General features: G+C 35.8%; 1 protein-coding gene across 1 annotated transcript in view; it reads left to right on the top strand.

Moving 5' to 3' along the window:
* The window catches only part of LOC145690993 (uncharacterized), a 34161-nt gene extending 17218 nt beyond the window's left edge, over positions 1 to 16943 (top strand). The window contains exon 2 of the mRNA XM_081766468.1: positions 13770 to 16943. Coding sequence (XP_081622594.1) covers positions 13770 to 14850 — 1081 coding nt within the window. The 3' untranslated portion in view covers positions 14851 to 16943. The remainder of the gene's footprint in view (positions 1 to 13769) is intronic.
* Positions 16944 to 19016: the final 2073 nt, after the last annotated feature.

Below are 19016 nucleotides of genomic sequence, written 5' to 3'. Positions count from 1 at the left end.
TTATTGCTCAAAAATCATTCATTCGATTGGCATGGTTAAGGCCTTATTTTTTAGAAAATGAATGTGCCATTTTTTTTGTGTAAGTTGCATTGCAGTGTTGCCAACAGGTGGGAAATTATTGAGGGAAACCTATTGGTGAAAATTTTAAAAAATCCCTAATCGAATTTCAAAATTTTTTGTATCTAGCACCACTGCTGCTATATGGGTTCAGGTCACCTAAAAAAGTCTTTGGTGTGTTGACAAGGTACAGTGAAATCCTTAAGTCGCTGGCTTCCATTCAAAGAGAGAAAGAAAAATTCTCTGTCATCATAAGATGAAATTTTGACACTTTTTACGCCTCAGAAGCAAAAATCAAGAGATATGCCGGGGCTACAGCTTCTTTTATTATCCTATTGAAACTTTTTATGGTGCGTTGTGTAGGGAAAACAAGAAGCTTTCAGGTAATTGTTCGTTTGTTTCAATGTAGCCAGCAAGAGGGTAATAATAGAGGGAGAACGGGAAATTTTCCGAATTTTTTTCCTAAAGTCGGGAATTAATTGTTTTGGCTGAAAACACTCCCATCAGACAGACAAAAACTATCTAAAAATAAACCTTACTACTCCAAGAATATATCCTACAAGTATCTCTGCGATGTCTAACAAAGTAAGCATGAAATTAAATATATATATATCAATCTACGTCAGAAATTCACCATTTTCTTACCATTTCCAGAACATGGTTTATTATAAACCTCAACTGTACTTCCCCTAATTATTCTAGTGAAACTTTTTACGAATCGCTGTGTAGGCTAAAAACGAGGCTTTTAGACACTGGTAGTTTGTTTGAGTGTAGCCAACAAGAGGGAAATAATAGAAACAAAAAGGGATTTTTTTCCAAAATTTGCCCCTAAAATCTGGAATTAAAATTTTCTGTAGCTGGCAACAATGTTATAAGATACACACACACACAAACTATCTTAAAATAAGATTTGGTATTCCTCGAATATATCCTACAATTATTGTGACGATATCTAATAAAGTAAGCATGTCAATAAAAAATCTCATTCTACCTTTAAAAAATCACAGTTATCTTTCAAATTAGAGAACAAGGTCTATTGTACTTCCCCTAATTATCCTATTGAAAGTTTCTATAGTGCGTTGTGTAGGGCAAAGACGAGACTTCCAGATACTGGTACGTTTGTTCCGATGTAGCCAACAGGAGGGAAATAATAGACAAAACAGATAATTTTCACAAAATTTCCCCCTAAAATCTGGAATTAAAATTTTCTGTAGCTGGTAACACTGCTACCAGATAGACGCAAACTATCTTAAATTAAACATTGGTACACCACTAATATAACCTACAAGTATTATGGCGATATTTAAGGAACAAACCTTCTAATTATCAAAAATATATTACGGTAAACATAAAAGTAAGGAAAAACTAGAAAAGTCAAGGGTTAGAAGCTAAATACAGATTTTTCGTGCGCCCCCTAATTACCACATTGTAACGATCTGTACTTGCGTTTGTTAAGTTAGGATAAGTGTTCGATTGGCGTAAGTTGGCTTGCACTCGGACGTATAGGTACGGATCTATAAACAAAAATTTCGAATTTTTTGCCCAAATTCAGTACATTAAACATTCCCTAATTGGCAACACTGCGCAGAGGCCCATCCAATTGATGTCAACAGTTAGGCATCCATCCGACGTGTCTACCTGGCAAGTCTTAAAGGTCTTTCTAAAACGAAGGAAGCTACAAGGGAAAAAGGAGCAAAGGAAATTCGAAAATTCGCGAATTTTTGACTGGGCTGAAATTTGAAAAGAAAATTCTACCCCGAGAAGAAAAATAAACTAATATGATAAACTATGGTCCAACCATATTCGGCAAAAATAATATCTCGATATCTTAATTATTGTCCACACAGAAGCGGATTAAAAAAGTGACACACCCGTATGTGTCACTTTGACCACCTGGTTCCAAAAGGGTTATTGTACATTTGATTACATTTTTCTTTACTAATAACTCGTTGTAGTAGTTATAGTCTCGACTAATAATAATATCGTTGTGGTAAACAAGCACTTTATAGGAAAATTTTCTCTTCTTTTTACATATTAGTTCCAATATTGTTGTTGAGAAATGCAGGGTGTTTCAAAATTAATATCGAGGTTTTTAGTCCTCGTAGTACTTATTACATTTTACATACAATTATAAGCAATGCATCAAGTAAAAGAGCACCTCAAACAGCATTTGCTACAAGTGTTCGATGTGAGATTCATTCGTCACACGGCATACATCTAGTCCACCGTTTCCCAACCGGTGTGCCGCGAATGGGTCGCTGGTGTGCCGCGAGGAAATCGAAACAAAATTATTAATTTTATAGCAATCACATTGCAGGACAGAGAAAAAGGTATATTTGTATTTTACATTACTACTATGAATCTAAAATTTAAAGTTTCATACTGTTACTTTTCTGTAGAACATTTTTAATTTTCTGTAGAACACTGTTCTGTACATTTCTAATTTTGAAAAAAAGTATTTGTTATCATGTTATGACCATTATTGCTTCTTTATTGTTGCAGACTATTTCGTAACTTGAAATTTTAAAATATTATTCAATCCTTCCGGCAAAGTAAACATACATACGAATTACCTACATTTGTGTTTTAAAAGTAAAAGAGATTTGTTTCTTCGTTCGTTATTTAGTAATCCTCCTTATTAATGAAAGGTTGGATACAGTTTTCGAAAAAGAAAGTGTATTTTTAACAACTTGAGTCCTAAATCTGATTGCAATTGTTTTCTATTTTTAAATTAAAATGAAAAATAAACATGATGTTTTACTACGGGGAAACACCAGTGATCGAGCTTTCTTCTCCGTGAGAAGGATGTCAGTAATCAGAAAAAATACTACAGTATTTTATATTTTCAAATAATAATAATAACAATAATAATATGTGTGCCGAGAGAACTCAAGCTACCCTGAAGTGTGCCGCAAGTGAAAAAGGTTGGGAAACGCTGATCTAGTCGATAGGCGAGAAAGGCCCATAAACTTTCTGCCATATGGCACAAAACACATTCAATTTAGGGGAGTCCCGTTTCAACTGTACCATCTCCTGAGGATTTGCTGACGGCCAGATGCAATCATTATGAGTGTTCACATTAGCTCTTTGGTGAAATGTCGATTTATCACTGAAGACGACACGATCCAGAAAATCTTCATTGTTATGCAGCAATATTTCACTTGCGAAGTTGGGACGTAAACCATAGTCTGTAGGCTTTAGACCTGTAGCAACTGCGAACGATAAGGACTAGCGATGCGCACGAGACGAGTCGAAACAGGATTTTCCTGACAAAATTCAAGTCGAGACACCGCTCTTCCAATAGAGAAATATACATTTTTCGAGTCGATACATCACTTTTACAGCGCATTTTCGAGGCGAGACGGCCACAAATCTTGTCTCGTGCGCAGTGGTGTAATGCTAGAATTTTGGGTAGGAATACGCTCGATCGTTTTCAAAAGTATAGCGTATACGCAAGACTACTTGGTGTATACACACCTCAATATATGCTCCTTCTTTCGTAAATTTAAGGTGAGCATACGCTGGGCTATAAAAAGTTTAGGTGCGTATACTCCGTATACTCTTGTATACACCCCATTACGTCCCTGCTCGTGCGCGTCCCTAATAAGGACGTAGTTGCAAGCGTCTCCTTACTATTCTTCACACAGACGGTTGCACTGTACAGATTCAGTCTTTATTAAAACACAAAAGGTTTCTGCTCTCTAGTCTCCATTTTTGCTGCTTGCTCTTCTAACGGCAGACAGAAGAAACAATGCATGTACATGCGTGCGTACAAAACTGTTTGAGTTGCTGTTTCATTTAACATAATATTTATAATTGTAAATTAATTGTGAAAAATACTACAAGGTTTCAAAACCCTAATATTAATTTTGAAACACTCTGCATTACGTGAAATTGTGTCATCCTATATTCATGTTTTGTATATACATATCATCAGGGCCAGCCCTAGACAATTTGTCGCCCCGTGCAATGGCATAATTTGGCGTCTCTCCCTTTCTCCAGAAAGAACAAATCTTAAAAGTTATGATTTTGAGTATGCTACTCTAGCATGAACAACAAAGGGTAGGGTAAGTGCAGTTGCACTCAGAAAGGTTTAAATACTTGCTAAAAATGCAATCCCGTTGTGTCTGTTTTTTTTCTTTAAATATTAATGTATTATGTTAGTGAAAGATAAAGCAAACACACCTGCAGAGGAAAGATGGTAATCCTTTTTATAGAATTCAATATCGAACTTCAATCTCAATGTATCTGTTTGCAATTCCAGTGCAACTAACTCTTTTATCTTTATTTCTTGATTTTTCTTCTGCATCTGTTAACATTTCTTTAAAAATTTGTTTCTATTTTCAATTATAAGGAACTTGTTTCTGACAAAAACAAGACTAGTTGTCATATCAAAATTGTGATAACTTACTAAATGCAATAGATATTCACTGCTATTCGAGAATTGAATTTTTGCATTTGTCAACAATCAAGCAATTTGTGCTCGGATTTATTCGACCATTTGCTTTAGGATTGTCCATGTGATCTTAAACTAATGCAACCTAAACGTAATTTATGAATGTAGTATTCAAATATGTCAGCTTAGTAAATGTAACTACCATCATCATGAAGTCTGTTTCCGACAAGAAATATTTAATTTAAATAATATACTTAAGACAGATTTTGCCAAACCCTCCAAATTTACCGCTCCGTGCAAATGCACGTGTTGCATATATGGTAGAGCCGATTTTGCTTATCATATATAGCTACTTGACAAATTATTTATATATGATATTTAGAAAAATACTATTAGGCAAATTAGTATTAGTTTTTACCTTTAGACAAGTTATTTTAATTTTATACTGTTCGTGATATTATTTTCATACTTATTAAAGACCTGCTTTCACGAAAAAACAAAATTTCATTTCTACTTTTATTTCTTAGTTGATATTCATGAAAACTGTTGAAGCCCGAATTGTTAATAGGTATGGTATTCATGTAAATTGTAAAATATTTGTAGCATATCAGTATCTAGCGTTTAATTTATGTTGCATTTTACGGCGATTACACCTACATAAAAATATTTCACACTTAAATAGACGTAAGATGCATTACAAATGACTGTATGAAAAAAAAACGAGAGGCATTTTTTTTCTAAAAAAACGTACATTTCTGAAAAAATACGAACGTTTTTTTTTCTATTTCCAACACTTACAGTGTCAATGTTCCGGCGTAAGTTCTAAGTTAGACTGTGGACGGTAGGTCCATGTCTTGAAGTATGATGGTATTTCCCCGAAGGGGGCAACGAGCACGTAGCTCGAGCCTCTTCGAGAAACTATGTTAGAACTCCCCCGAAGAGGACAACGAGCACGGAGCTCGTGCCTCTTCGAAAAGCTATATCGGAATCCCCCAAAGGGGGCTACGAGCGCGTTGCTCGTGCCTCCTCGAAAAACTATGTTGGAATCCCCCCCAAAAGAGAGATGTACTCACTTTTTGTTTGCCTTTCTCATTTTCACACGGCACCAGGGTGGGATGTGTGAATACAGGGGTAAGCCAGGGTGTTACCTGATTGGATTTTTAATTATTTACGAAATGAATTTGAGTTTCTGCGGCTGCGCAAGCAGGCGGAGGGCGTATCCTAAAAGTTTCCTTTACATGGGAAAATTTCTTTATACAAAACCCTGATAACCTTAGGAGGTTGACATTTGACCTCATGTGTACAAAGAGTCACGTCTGGTTACAGAAAGTACAATTTACTAAGACAGGTTAATTATACCATGACTCGAGAGAGACATTATATTTCCAAAAAAATTTAAAGAGTTTAAAAGTTCAAACTTTACAAGTGTGCTGTAAAAATAATAACTTAAGCACTATGACAATTTGTATTACGAAAACGTCCAAAAACAGAGTGAGTGATCAAATTTAAAATTGAGCACTTGTGGTTGTGTTGCGAGGAAATGGGACTTTGTGTCAGAGTTATCGAATATATTGCTGGCTAGTAAAATAACCTTTTTAACCTTTGAGTTAACTAAATTAAATTCAGATTATTCCTGTCATTTCTATTTATTTAAGGTAGTGAGAACCAAAAGTAAGAATATGTTACTTTTCCCCTAAAAGAAAAATATTATCTTCTCAGACGAGAAAGGTTATAGTTTAACTGCCTCTAGAAGCAGACAGTCAGCTTGGTGAAAGAGGATGGGGTAGATACAATATTTCATCCAAAAAAATAAAGACAGCTGAAAGGAAGTGAATCAGCGCGAAGGGAATGCCCAACACCTTTGTTCTATTGCTTTTTCCGGTTTTAAGATTTTAAGAAAATAAGATTGTATACGCAATTAGCAAAGATAAATGTCGTTAATTGTTTATTTAATTGTGGAGTGTGGCAAAAATTTTGGCGCCAATTGACATGGCGCTTCCGGCACTACAGAGTGATTTCGCAAATTTACTGTATTCACACTAGTTCTTTAAGAATGATTAGAAAGTTGATTTCATAAACCCACGAATCCTGTCCTACCTCGTGCAGGAGGTGTACCCACCAATAATCCATGCGGGAATGACGTTTCTTAGCTTTGTTATGTAATGTTCGGGCACCGTAAATAAAACTTCGAAAATAATATTTGCAAGCTCTCGCATGAATATGTCGGAACTAGGTCGTGTTTTTGAAATACCCGCGCTCAAGTATCAGCTGGTACAAGCTATATACTCTCAAAACATGATTTTGTTAATAATAATTTGTTTTCTACATTTCTTGTAGATATCTTAAATTTTACTGGCCAGTGGTTAGTGGAGGCTAGTGTTGATCAAATATCTTTACACTACTATTTCTTTCTTTTGACCTCGTGGGTTCCTGTCGCCATGAAATCGTGTTTTTTGTTGTTGTTAGAATCTTGTAAATATAATCGTAACCTTCACATTGATTTTCGCTTTTTACCCAAAAGTTTACACATCCTCTCTCTCTCTCTCTGTCACTTGTTTATTGCGTTTATCTCATCTTTGCTACGGCAAATCACAATTTCTTCCGTACATACGTTTTGTCGTAAAGCGAAGTTGGGGAGAACGGTAGACAAAACATACATACCTTAAAAATGGAAAAGTGAAGAAATGATCAAATTAAGATCAAATATTAACAACACTAAAATTATCTTGCGGTGCAAATCAGAAAACCTGGTTAAACTGTACAGACAATGTCATAATACTGAATGTATTTCATAAAAATTTAAAGAACATCAAAAGGTTACAAATGAAAAAGTAAATTTTACTGTATATATCTTTGGCCGTTTTAACCCCTTTTATTTCCCCATTTATCTTTTTTTTTTCTTTTAATACTGTATGTGTGGCACAGTTGATAAATTAAGATTTCACTTACTCACAATAATCTTCGGCCGGTCAACTCTTTCAGGGACGTTGCAGTTGTAAAGATTTCAGGCGTTCCACGTCGGATAATCCCGAGGGTCCGCTGGAGCCCTCTGCTGATAGTAATAAGCGATCGTCCAAGCCGGCACAATTATTTCTTCCTCTTCAATGATTTGGAGCCACAGTTCGTCACACAAAACTGAGATTACAAACGAATGTTAGGGTGCTAACACATATGTACTAGTCACTTCATTGCTGATTTCTGGACAATATTAGAAAAAATATTTTACACGGAGGCGTATTGAAATATAGTACAATCACACAATCACTAAGAATAAACTAAAAATATTGGTTCTCACGTATGCAAACTGCGATTTAGCTTGCGAAGGTCAATCTGTACAATTGGAGCACTCATAATACTATAACGTGTGTTCACTTTATAACAATGCACCCCACTCGGCTAACTGCAGACATGTAAAATTTAATTTCAATCAATTCAGCTGTTTTTGTAACTAACACCAGATTAGGTTGATGTCAAATTTTTTGTACTGAGGTATAGTATGCAGATTTTTCGTCTTTTCTCTCGTGAATGTTTATTTCCGAAAACTCTGCTGCACGCAATACTTTTTTAAAAATAAAAAGCTATTGTGCCAGCTGTCCTTTCTCTAACAAGAGAGACCACTCAGATTATAATATTTGACGTATAATTTTAATCCTCTTCCCGTCTTTATGATACCCATTTGAATGAACGTAACGTAATAAAATGCCACTTAAATGAACACGCTCTACGTCAGAACCATCGTATCTAGCCAGTAGAATTTTATATTTATCAGACTTTCATACTAGAAGCACAAGATAATTTCTTGCTCTCCATACCCAGTCACAATTCTGATTGATACTCAAAATCCTTCACAGGGGGGCGCGGTGGCTCAGTGGTAGAGCGTTCACCTCTGGTGCTTGGGGTCCCGGGTTCGATCCCAGCCCCCACCAAGTGAACTTTGTGGTGGACAAACACCGTGCTCGTGGGTTTTCTCGGGGTTCTCCCGTTTCCTCCCACTTTCTTCATTCCACCATTTCACTCATCTCTCATCATCACCGTCTCCTTTAGTCTAACCGGCATAACCGTGGGACGTAAAACTTAAAGATTTCATTTTCATTTTCAAAATCCTTCACAGTAAGTACTACACGCCTCTGGAACAGTCTACCTCAATTAATACACAACGTTTTCACAGTTGCCAAACTTAAAAAAATCTGTCATTTCCCTTCTCTTAAGTAAAGATAAAGATACTGGTAGCTCATGAGTCATTTTCGTTAAATATGAACACATAACCAATTGGTAACCTATGTTAATTTGTACAGCTTATATGCATAGTTCTGGTACCGCTACATGCAATATGCAATTTCAGTTTCTCCATGTTATTTTGTTCCCTATATTGTATATTATTTTCAATTTTTGTTTTTGAAGTGTTTAACTATTTTTTTTATTTAAGTAGTATATTCCTTTTTTATGTGGTTCAATACTTTTCTTTTGTAATTGTTAATATTTTCTACATATTGGTGCTTTTTTTTTTTAAAAAAAAAAAGAATGTTTGCACGTGGTTAAGTGCTCGGAGAAGGCTGCAGAGCCTTAACTTCCCCAAGTAAAAGAAGTCATAAACATATAAATAAATAAATATTAAATTATATATTTCAAACAGTTCAGCTCCCTGCATTTTATAATGTGATGCATAACATATTTCTTCAGTTTTTCGGTATTCAGTGTGTAGCATTTATCTTCGCACGCCCTTTTCACTTTTAACGTAAAAAAAGCAATAATGACTCGAGTGTGTGACGATGCTAATACAACTCGAGAGGTATTGTTTACAAAAATCCTGTAATAGCAGGATTCCAAACCTGGTATATATATATTTCGATTTCTGCGAATAGCATTACAACAGGTTATGATAAATTCTACGTTCAGAGCACAAACATAAAAGCACTAGTAAAAATCTAAGAGTAACGAAGGTGGTAATGGTTGTCCATATTAACTTAACGTGAAATTCTGGAATCATTATATCATGCATTTCAAATAAGTACATAAAGATTACAAGAAATTGAAACCTCTATGCTTCTCAAAAGTATATATTTTATTAGAATGTATCAGATGTAACTACGTAGCTACATATCAATATACGCAAATTTTACTATCTCAAGGTATCAGACTATAGAAAAACGCAACAATATATTGGTATACTTAATGAAACCGCGTATCTTGTGTAAAATTTGAGAAGTTGTTATATCGTCCCTTTGTTTCTTTGTAATCATAGTGACAGATTCTTTTAGCTGCAATTGCAAAAATCTCTTCTGATTTTTAAATTTTCTGACACAAAAAGTAATGATATATAAAAAATGTTAGTGACAACGGGCCTCTACTTTCACTTATAATAATGAAGTGTTTATTCCACATAGCACAATATAAGTATTTTTGTATGTACCTTAGTTAACTCTGATAACGTATGTATCGTGACGGACATAAGTCTTTGACCAGGTAATGGCGAATGCTTTGAAACAAATGCAGAGTATGAGAATTAAATCTGTTCTATATGTAATTTCGTGTGCAGAAAATACATACTTCTGGTTCATGATCGCAGTGGGTCATGGTGGTGGTGGATCGCAGTAGGTCGCGTGCTGTTGACCGACGATCGACTGACCCACCGACTCAATGACTAACTCCAATTGTGGCACTTTTCAGAATATCCGTACAGATTTTGGAAAAATTCCAAACGATATGTAATGGTTACATTGTAGGCTAAGGTATTGCTAGTCTGTTGTTTCATTTTTGAATGCAAGTACGATGCGCCATGACTTTTTCTACATACTGTTTTTGTGAAAAAACGTTAAAGAGCAATAGAAAATACAACTGCTTTTGATTCGGATTGGTTTGGGTTAACAGCATGAAAATGAAATCGCTTAATGTCCAACGATTATATCTGTTAGGTTAAGGAAGACTATGACTGAAGCAAGTGAATTATGATGTACGAATTGGTGGAATGAGGAATTGGGAGTGTCCCGAGAAATTCCGCGAGCACTATGTTGCCCGTCTCAACCTTACTTGCCCTGGGAACGAATCAGGCACCCCACCAATCAGATTGTCTAGTAGGAGGGGTCACACTTTCGATTCCCCATGGGAAAGCCTTTGAAATATAAAAAGCCGTCGATGTATCTGTGTTGGTGTCCCTGTCGTTCAAGGTTATTGAAATTACCTGTAAAACTAGAATAACCGAATATAATAGAGATAAGTTACAGAGATATTTTCCGTCTTTTTAAAATTTAATCTTGAATTCTCTGGACTGCACTATTTTATCATGACCAAAATCAGTGATTCGTGGTTAATAAAACATTGAAATCGTAAGCGTTTGGAATTTCGTATATAGACGAGTGATTCTTGACTCTTACTTAAAAGAGCGGGTATTGGCTTAAGCATTCGCTTCGTGTGTTAGGGGCCCGCGGTTCGATCCTCCGAGGATATTCAGAAAAAAAATTATAATTTAGAATTTTCATATTACTGATGTATAATAAAATGAAGAAATACCAATTTCTCTCGTTCTTACAAGTTAGAGTTGAAACGACTTCCTACAAAAAGTAATTACATGATTTCATAGTCTACAATCTCGATTTCTCCTGTCTGAAAACTTCGCTTGTTTCGCAATCAATTCATTAATACAAACGGGTCCTTCTTCAGGCCTAGTATGAGTCATAAATTTGCCTGAAACGTTATTGTGTAATTGTTACTAAGTGTTCTTCCAGTGTTACTAGAAATAATAATAGCGCTTTAGTTCGGCATATTCAACAAATTCCATATATTCGTTGAAGAAAAATTGATTAATAATAACTATTCTTTTTTGTATATTTTGAGAATATATCAATTTAACGCATACATAGTCCAATGTCTTTTATCCAAAGAAGGGGTGTTACTTCGAAAGGGTATTGTGATGAAGACAAATCCTACTTAGCTTCTTTTAAGGCATCCGAATTTTCCATTTTCACATTAGGGGCGCGGTAGTTCAGTGGTAGAGCGTTCACCTCCGGGGCTTAGGGTCCCTGGTTCGATCCCAGCTCGCGCCCTGTGGTCTTTGTGATATACAAACACCGTGTTCGTCGGTTTTCTCGGGTTCTCCCGTTTCCTCCCACTTTCTTCATTCCACTCTTTCACTCATCTCTCATCATCACCATCTCCTTTAGCCTAACCGGCATAATCGTGGGATGTAAATCTTAAAGATTTCATTTCATTTCATTTTTCGGTTTTCACATTATCCAGTAGCTGACACATTTTTCTTATCTTTCCTTTGCAAAGTATCTCTCATAACTCAATTCATCCTTATATAGGGTCCAAAGAATTTATTTTCAATTTCGTAACTTCAGTATGTTAATTTGCATTGCAGTAGGACGTAATATGGACGTCTCAATTATTCAGTAATAATAATAATAATAATAATATAGATAAATTCCGTATGAGGACACATTGTATTAAAGCCTGTAAAATCACCCGTAGCGTAAGCCAGAAGTTACAAAATAGTCGGGATTGGAGAAAATTGTCAGGACCAACAGGACATACCCTCTCCATATGTTGCTACAACGAGCTAAATGTTATAACGGAAAGTTTCCCTACAACTAGCTAAATGTTATAACGGTATATTTCGAAAGAAAGTAGGGAAGAATACTTTCGCGTAGAAAGTAGGGTTTCTGAACTCTCAAGAGCCGTAAGAAAATTTGTTTTCAAGAAATGGTTATGCCGGCTAAGCTACAGAAGATGTCGATGATGAGAATGAAAGAAATATTGGAATAAATGAAGTGAGAGGAGGCAGAACACGGAGAAAACCTGTCAACACGTTTGTTCAACACAATGCCCACTAGGCAGTAGCTGGGTGGAACAGGTTGTACCATTAAATTTACAACACTTCAGTAATAATAATAATAATAATCCTATTAAACGTTTTAAAGTTGCCGTAAAATTTGGCGAAACCTATTTAAACGTTGGGGTATCGGGGAAGGGGTTCCGTACCTTCATGAGGCACCTCTACAGCTACTCAAATTTAAACGAAAGCTTTCCGCTAATATTTCGTGTAGAAAATATTCTACGGTACGTTTTCACGAAAATAACTAATAAAAAGAACTGTATACAATTGAGCACTAAAGCTTGTAATAAACTAACTTGTGGTGTTTGCAGATATAATTATAAAAGCTTTGCTACAAAAATATATACACAGACCATAATTCAGTGAGCTCTGAAATACAAAGTAACAAAATAATGTATAAGATTCAGTCTACAGAGCAATTGTTGCTTAAAGAGTGGCATACACTATTTCGAGAATCGAGATAAGACGAGAAATGTTTACGACACTTTTCGTCTCGTCTCGATTCTCATTTCCAAAGCATGACGATAGTGTGAGTTAACCTTGTCCAGTCTAGCATTAAAATGTTATGTCTCATCCCGATTTTGTTTGGTTTGTTTTAGAATCGAGATGATGAAATCGTCTTTTCATAGGCAACATTAAACAAAACCGAAGTATTTTTTCCCCTAATATCACGTTTCTGCTTGTAATGGTATGACCTAAGCGATAATAAGTTTTTAATTTTTACGCTTCGAGATAATTGTTAGTAGTATTAGTCCTGAAAATTGGATAGTTCGAGTGTTGAAACAACGAGTATTCTAATATTTGAATGTAAGAAAGCGTGTGTTATCGCCGATCAATCGCCATCAAAATTCCTAAAGTAAAAAAAAAAAAAAAAAAAAAATTCTCGACGTGCATTCGATCGAAGAACTTCCAGATTACTGGTCAAGCGCCTAGGCCACTGAACCACGATCAGTATGCTGTAAATGATTCGGCTTTAGTCTGGTTGCGTTAAATTTCTCTGCCTCAGCTTGGAAAGTTGTATGTTTTTTTTCTTCGTTTCAAAAAGCCTTTCTTGTTCCTCTTATGATGATATAAGTGAATGATATTCAGTACAGTTTATATTAATAAGTTAAGTAGTTGTTCTTAAACCTTTGGATCGCAAGTTTGTTCTTTCTCCACCCGAAACTACAGATAAGACATTTAATTCTCATACTGTGCATTTGTTTCAATGCAGCCGCCATTACCTGGTCAAAGACTTATGACCACCACGATATAAATAATGGTTCAATTTGATATAGTGAAACAAATTACAGCCTCTTATTTTGAGAATAGAGAAATATGGAGACATCTGTGTGGTACTCCACTTCATATTTCTACAATATTTCATGTAATAAAACATATGAAGCTTAATTTTATCATGAAATATATCACGTATGATTACATTTTTTTGTTGCTACTTAATCATCATCTTCATTCACATTTCCTTATTTGTTGAATTTCTTACAGGCGCGATAACGTATTAGCTTTCCACGGTGAAGAAGATGCGTTTATTACATTAAAGAATGCCATTTCTCATTCTTATGAGGAATCTAAAAATTTTAGGCAAAATTACACTTTGTCTAGCGGTAAGTTAGTTCATACAGGTGAGAAATCCCACATCTGCGGAGTATGTGGAATGGAATTTAGAGGATATTCATGTTTGGCAAGACATATGTCAGTCCATTCAGGAGAAAAATGTTACACATGCCAAGAGTGTTGTAAGGCATTTAAATATCGTACAAGTTTGGCTGCGCACATCTTAATTCACACAAAAGGAAAACAACACACATGCCAAGAGTGTGGTAGGGGATTTAATCGACCTTCACGTTTGGCTACACACATGTTAATCCACACAGGAGAAAAGGCTCACACATGCCAAGAGTGTGGTAAGGCATTTAATCGACGTTCAACTCTGACTACACACATGTTATTCCACACAGGAGAAAAACCTCACACGTGCGAAGAGTGCGGTAAGGGATTTAGTGTACGTTCACATTTGGTTAGACACATGTCAGTCCACACAGGAGAAAAACACTACACATGCCAAGAGTGTGGTAAGGCATTTAAATATCGTTCAAGTTTGGTTACACACATGTTAATCCACTCAGGAGAAAGAGCTCACATATGCCAAGAGTGTAGTAAGGCATTTCATCTACGTTCAACTTTAGCTATACACATGTTAATTCACACAGGAGAAAAAGCTCACATGTGCCAAGACTGTGGTAGGGTATTTAGTCAACGTTCAACTTTAGCTACACACAAGCTAATTCACACAGGAGTTAAAGATCACACATGCCAAGAGTGTGGTAAAGCATTTTATGGACGTCAAAGTTTGGTTAAACACATGTTAATCCACACAGGAGAAAAGCCTTACACGTGCCAGGAGTGTGGTAAGGCATTTAGTCAGCGTTCAAGTTTGCCTAGACACATGATGATCCACACAGGAGAAAAATCTCACATGTGCCAAGAGTGTGGTAAGGCATTTAATCGAAGTTCAAGTTTGACAAAACACATGTTAATCCACACAAAAGCAAAGCATCACACATGACAAGATTGTGGTTAGGCATTTAATCATCGTTCAAATTTGGCTACACACATGTTAGTTCATACAGGTGAAAAACACCACACATGTCAAGAGTGTGGTAGGGCATTTAATCGACGTTCAAATTTGGCTACACACATGTTAGTTGATACAGGAGAAAACACTATACATGCCAAGAGTGTGGTAAGGTATTTAACCGACGTTCAAGTTTGGGTAGACACATGTTAATCCACACAGGGGGAAAATCCTGGAATGGAATTTATTCAGCGTTCATATGCGCTGAGCCACACAGGACCAAAACCTCACACGTGATAGATGTGAAAAAGGATATTGTCTACGCTCAAACCTAGCATGGCATTTACTCATGGTTCACATATAGCAAATCGCATGTCAAAGCACACAGTTCAATAACCAAACACCAAGCGAAGGGTGTTCCATAAGATATAGTTTGAAATAAGTTTTGGCAAGACACGTAACTAGACAAAGCATATAGAAAATAATTTGACGCAGTCACAATTTGTTAAGTCAGTGTTTGGAAGAAATGTTAAGTGCACGATAAATATCCTGCTAAAAAGGCTTAATTGGGAATTAAATGTTTAAGGTAGCAGACCACATTAAACCCTTGAAATGTCCTACCTGCCCTTTGTAATGGAATGTGAGTTTTGGAAGACAAGTCGTCAAGTCCGTATTTTGGGGGCATATGTTACGGCAAATTGGTTCCGCATCTACTCTACGAATGGCGCTCCTGCTTTGCCGCCACACGGATTGCTGCATAGAGAAAAGATGACTGGCGCCCAGGAAGATTCGAGTGACGATTTCACAAGTTACACCAATAATGAGGATGCACCCTCCTCGTCAGCTACAAGTGAAGATCCAACGTAAAAACATGTTCCATGTCTTCCAAAACTAAGACTTTCTGGATCATCTGCGTTTTGGCTGCATCTTGCTGGCCGATACATGGTTGCACAGTTTCGTTTTCACCGCATATATTTATATTTTCTGTTTCCAGGAAATTCTTTTATTCTCATTGACAGAAACTTTGGACAAATTAAAGAAAAGAAGCGATGAAAAAATCAAGTCCGTCCCTTCCAAATCGGTTAAACTAATCAGACAAACCTTAGGTTAAAATCGTATTAAGGTTGTATGTTTTCAAAAGTAACTCACTAATAATAGGGAACATAATTGCACTCCAGTTGCTGACGTCTTTGATTTCAAAGCGACATTAACGGAACTCTTATCAGAAGTGTTAATGACTTTACCGGAATTCGTCCTCTATGTTCGGAAAGAGGGTGTGTACCAAAAGTTCGTCACACAGTATATTCTATTCTTTCTCGCTCACAATCGTTTCTGAAGCTCGGGATGATGATGTAAAGTGAATGTGCATGTGGGTTGTTAAAAATAAAGTTCGTGCTTATGTTTCGTATTTATCACTTATTCTTTATTGTGTACTCAGAAGTTGTTGAGTATACTCACCAACTTTTCACTCGTTTTATAAGAAAAGTTGTTAAATCAGGTTTTAAGATTTATTCAAAAACGTTGTTTTCGTTATAAGTATCTGGTACTGTAAGACAATGTCACACCTGGCGAAACGCACCAGCATATAAAATTTTAGATCACTGTATTAATATGTCGGTATTTCAACACATTTCTATAAAACTTAAAGCGCGATCCTGTAAAATCTGGGAATAATGAGTTAGCAACTTCTGATTCTAGTACGACATTTCATTCGCGTTCAAGCTTGGCAAGACAAATTTTAATATACGCAAGGGGAAAACTTCACACATACGACGAGTGTGGAAATGTATTTGGTCTATGTTCAAGTTTGGCAGGACATTTTAATACACAGATGAAACTCTAACATACAGGTGAAAAGGATATATATATACAGCTCACGTTTTACAATGTACATGTTAAAACACACAGGAGAAAACATATTATTTAATATTAAGAAACAAACTAAAGCGTTCCAAGTGCGCAGAAACAACTTTATTAAAGTTTATATTTCTCAGCAGATGTGTTAATACAGATGGGAGGAACTATTCGTGTCAAGACTATGAAGAATGGTATATTCGAAGATCAATTTTGGGGAAACATGCTATCTCATACACGTAAAAGATGCCTGTGCATAATTGTGAAAAGCGTTTACATGAAGTCCATATTTTGTTAGTGGAAAGACATTGTAAGATATGTGAAACTAGTTACTGAAAAATCATGTTTGTTCATAAAAAGTTATATTCAAGGTACACACGTGATAAAATATACGAATGCTAAGCATCTTAGTTGTCAAAAGTGCGATTTAATTCGTTCAATATCTCTTATCAATCTCACGTACTGCCAATTCACGTTTCCGCTCGCGACGGCGGCAATTCGGCCGTGATCGATTCACATTTTTCAGCATTGTGCATGGTGCAAACTGTATGTTTGGAGCATTTAGGTTTAGTAAATTACGACAAACCATTGTTGACCAAAAATATACGTTTAAATTAAATTACCATACTGCTAAATATGAGTGAACACACTCAACAAATCACAAAAGAACAGAATCTAACCTAATCAACATCCATGTCATTGAGCTTGTGATAATGCTGATATTTATTGCAGAGAGCACTAATGATTGAGTACTTTTTGCAAATATGTTTTTCCGCAATATGTAGACTCAAGGAGGGTTCAAAGTTAATCAACATCCACGTCACTGCCTTCTTTCTGTCATTGCTGGCATGTATTGCATGTAGCGATAATTGTTGACTGTTTTTTGAACACGTTTTTTCCACAATTATTACATTCCAGGCGAGTTCTGTTGTTTTCCCTTGACCTGCAGATGTAACAAATATCTCGAATTGGTTAGACTTGTTCATCATCGGTAGTTTGTTTTCTGTATTGTCTCAAGCACACCAGCAATTTTTTTTGATAAGTTGATATTTTAGGAGGAGCTTTCAGGTTTTCATTTATTAGTTCTAATGTTAACTCGTACAGATATTTTCTTCTTCTATTATTTTTTATGTTAAGGCAGTTAAAAATGAAACAGCGGCCGAAAAATAATGAAACTTTTATTTACATTTTTTTCTAAATGCGAGAGAAAAAAAATCACGTTTTGGCTCGCTCTGTAGGCCTATTGGCTGCCCACCCTTCATTACCAACTTTGGGATTTTACTGAACAGGAAGTAATGTCTTTTATAATTTTCTCGCAGAGGATTGATATGTTTCAGAGTAGCAAGATATTGCTGTTACCTTATACATGGTATAATGTAAAATGGCCCGGAAATTTTGGGCAACCAGTGTATGTATAGGAATGTTATATTTATTGAACTTTTGCAAAAAAAAAAAATAATAATTAGTCGTTTACTCAATTTTAGGTAGATCGCAAATTTTGCGTTAAGTTACTTGAAATGATGATTTTAGTGTATTTAGATGAAAATATATGGTTATGTAACTATATTGGACAATATTCATATACTTAGCCCAAAATCTAATGTTATTTTAGAAAATATTGTCATATCCGGTCGTTTTGAATCCTTTCCAGTTTATTTTCATGGATACTTTTGGCTTAGGGGATCCTCAAAAGAAATCAAAATTTTTATTTAAAAAACTCTCCTAAATTTTACATTTGTAAAGCCAGCCATAGTAGCTTCTTGAAGCATCTCTTTGTTTAATCTAAATCATCTATGATTGGATCTTCCGCAATCACAGTTGTGGTTGAGATTTTCGGCTTTCTTTCATCTCGAGACATAAACCTACCATCATATAGTTACCTCAGAATAATCCTCCAATTAGGGATCTTCTTCCCATTGTCTTTGTCTTTTATCGGAAGCAGTGTTAAGAGGTGGACGTAAAGTTATCTTTGTAGCCATAAAACGTGGAAAACAGAAATTTTAAAGTAACTACACAATAGTTGAAGCTAGCCATGTCCGTGGACAGAATATGAATGCAGTGAGTTGGTTGCTATGCTCAATGGACTATAAAGTTGTGACAGTGAGAGCAAACTAATACGTCAGAGCGTGTGTGACTGACGTAAGCCATCTTGGTGAAGCCTCGTTGTCCGGAGTCCAAGCAGCGGCCAGAAAATGCTATTTTTGGGATCACCTGGGACCTACTGAGCCGAGTAGAGGTAAAAAATATTTTCTTCGAGAAGTCTGGCAAGGACTGACAGACCAGGAAGTTAACATCTGTTTCTT

Source organism: Thermobia domestica, chromosome 7 (genome assembly GCF_964235325.1).
Source record: "Thermobia domestica chromosome 7, izTheDome1.hap1.1, whole genome shotgun sequence".
Classification (NCBI taxonomy): domain Eukaryota; kingdom Metazoa; phylum Arthropoda; class Insecta; order Zygentoma; family Lepismatidae; genus Thermobia; species Thermobia domestica.
This window is presented reverse-complemented; position numbering and strand designations above follow the sequence as displayed.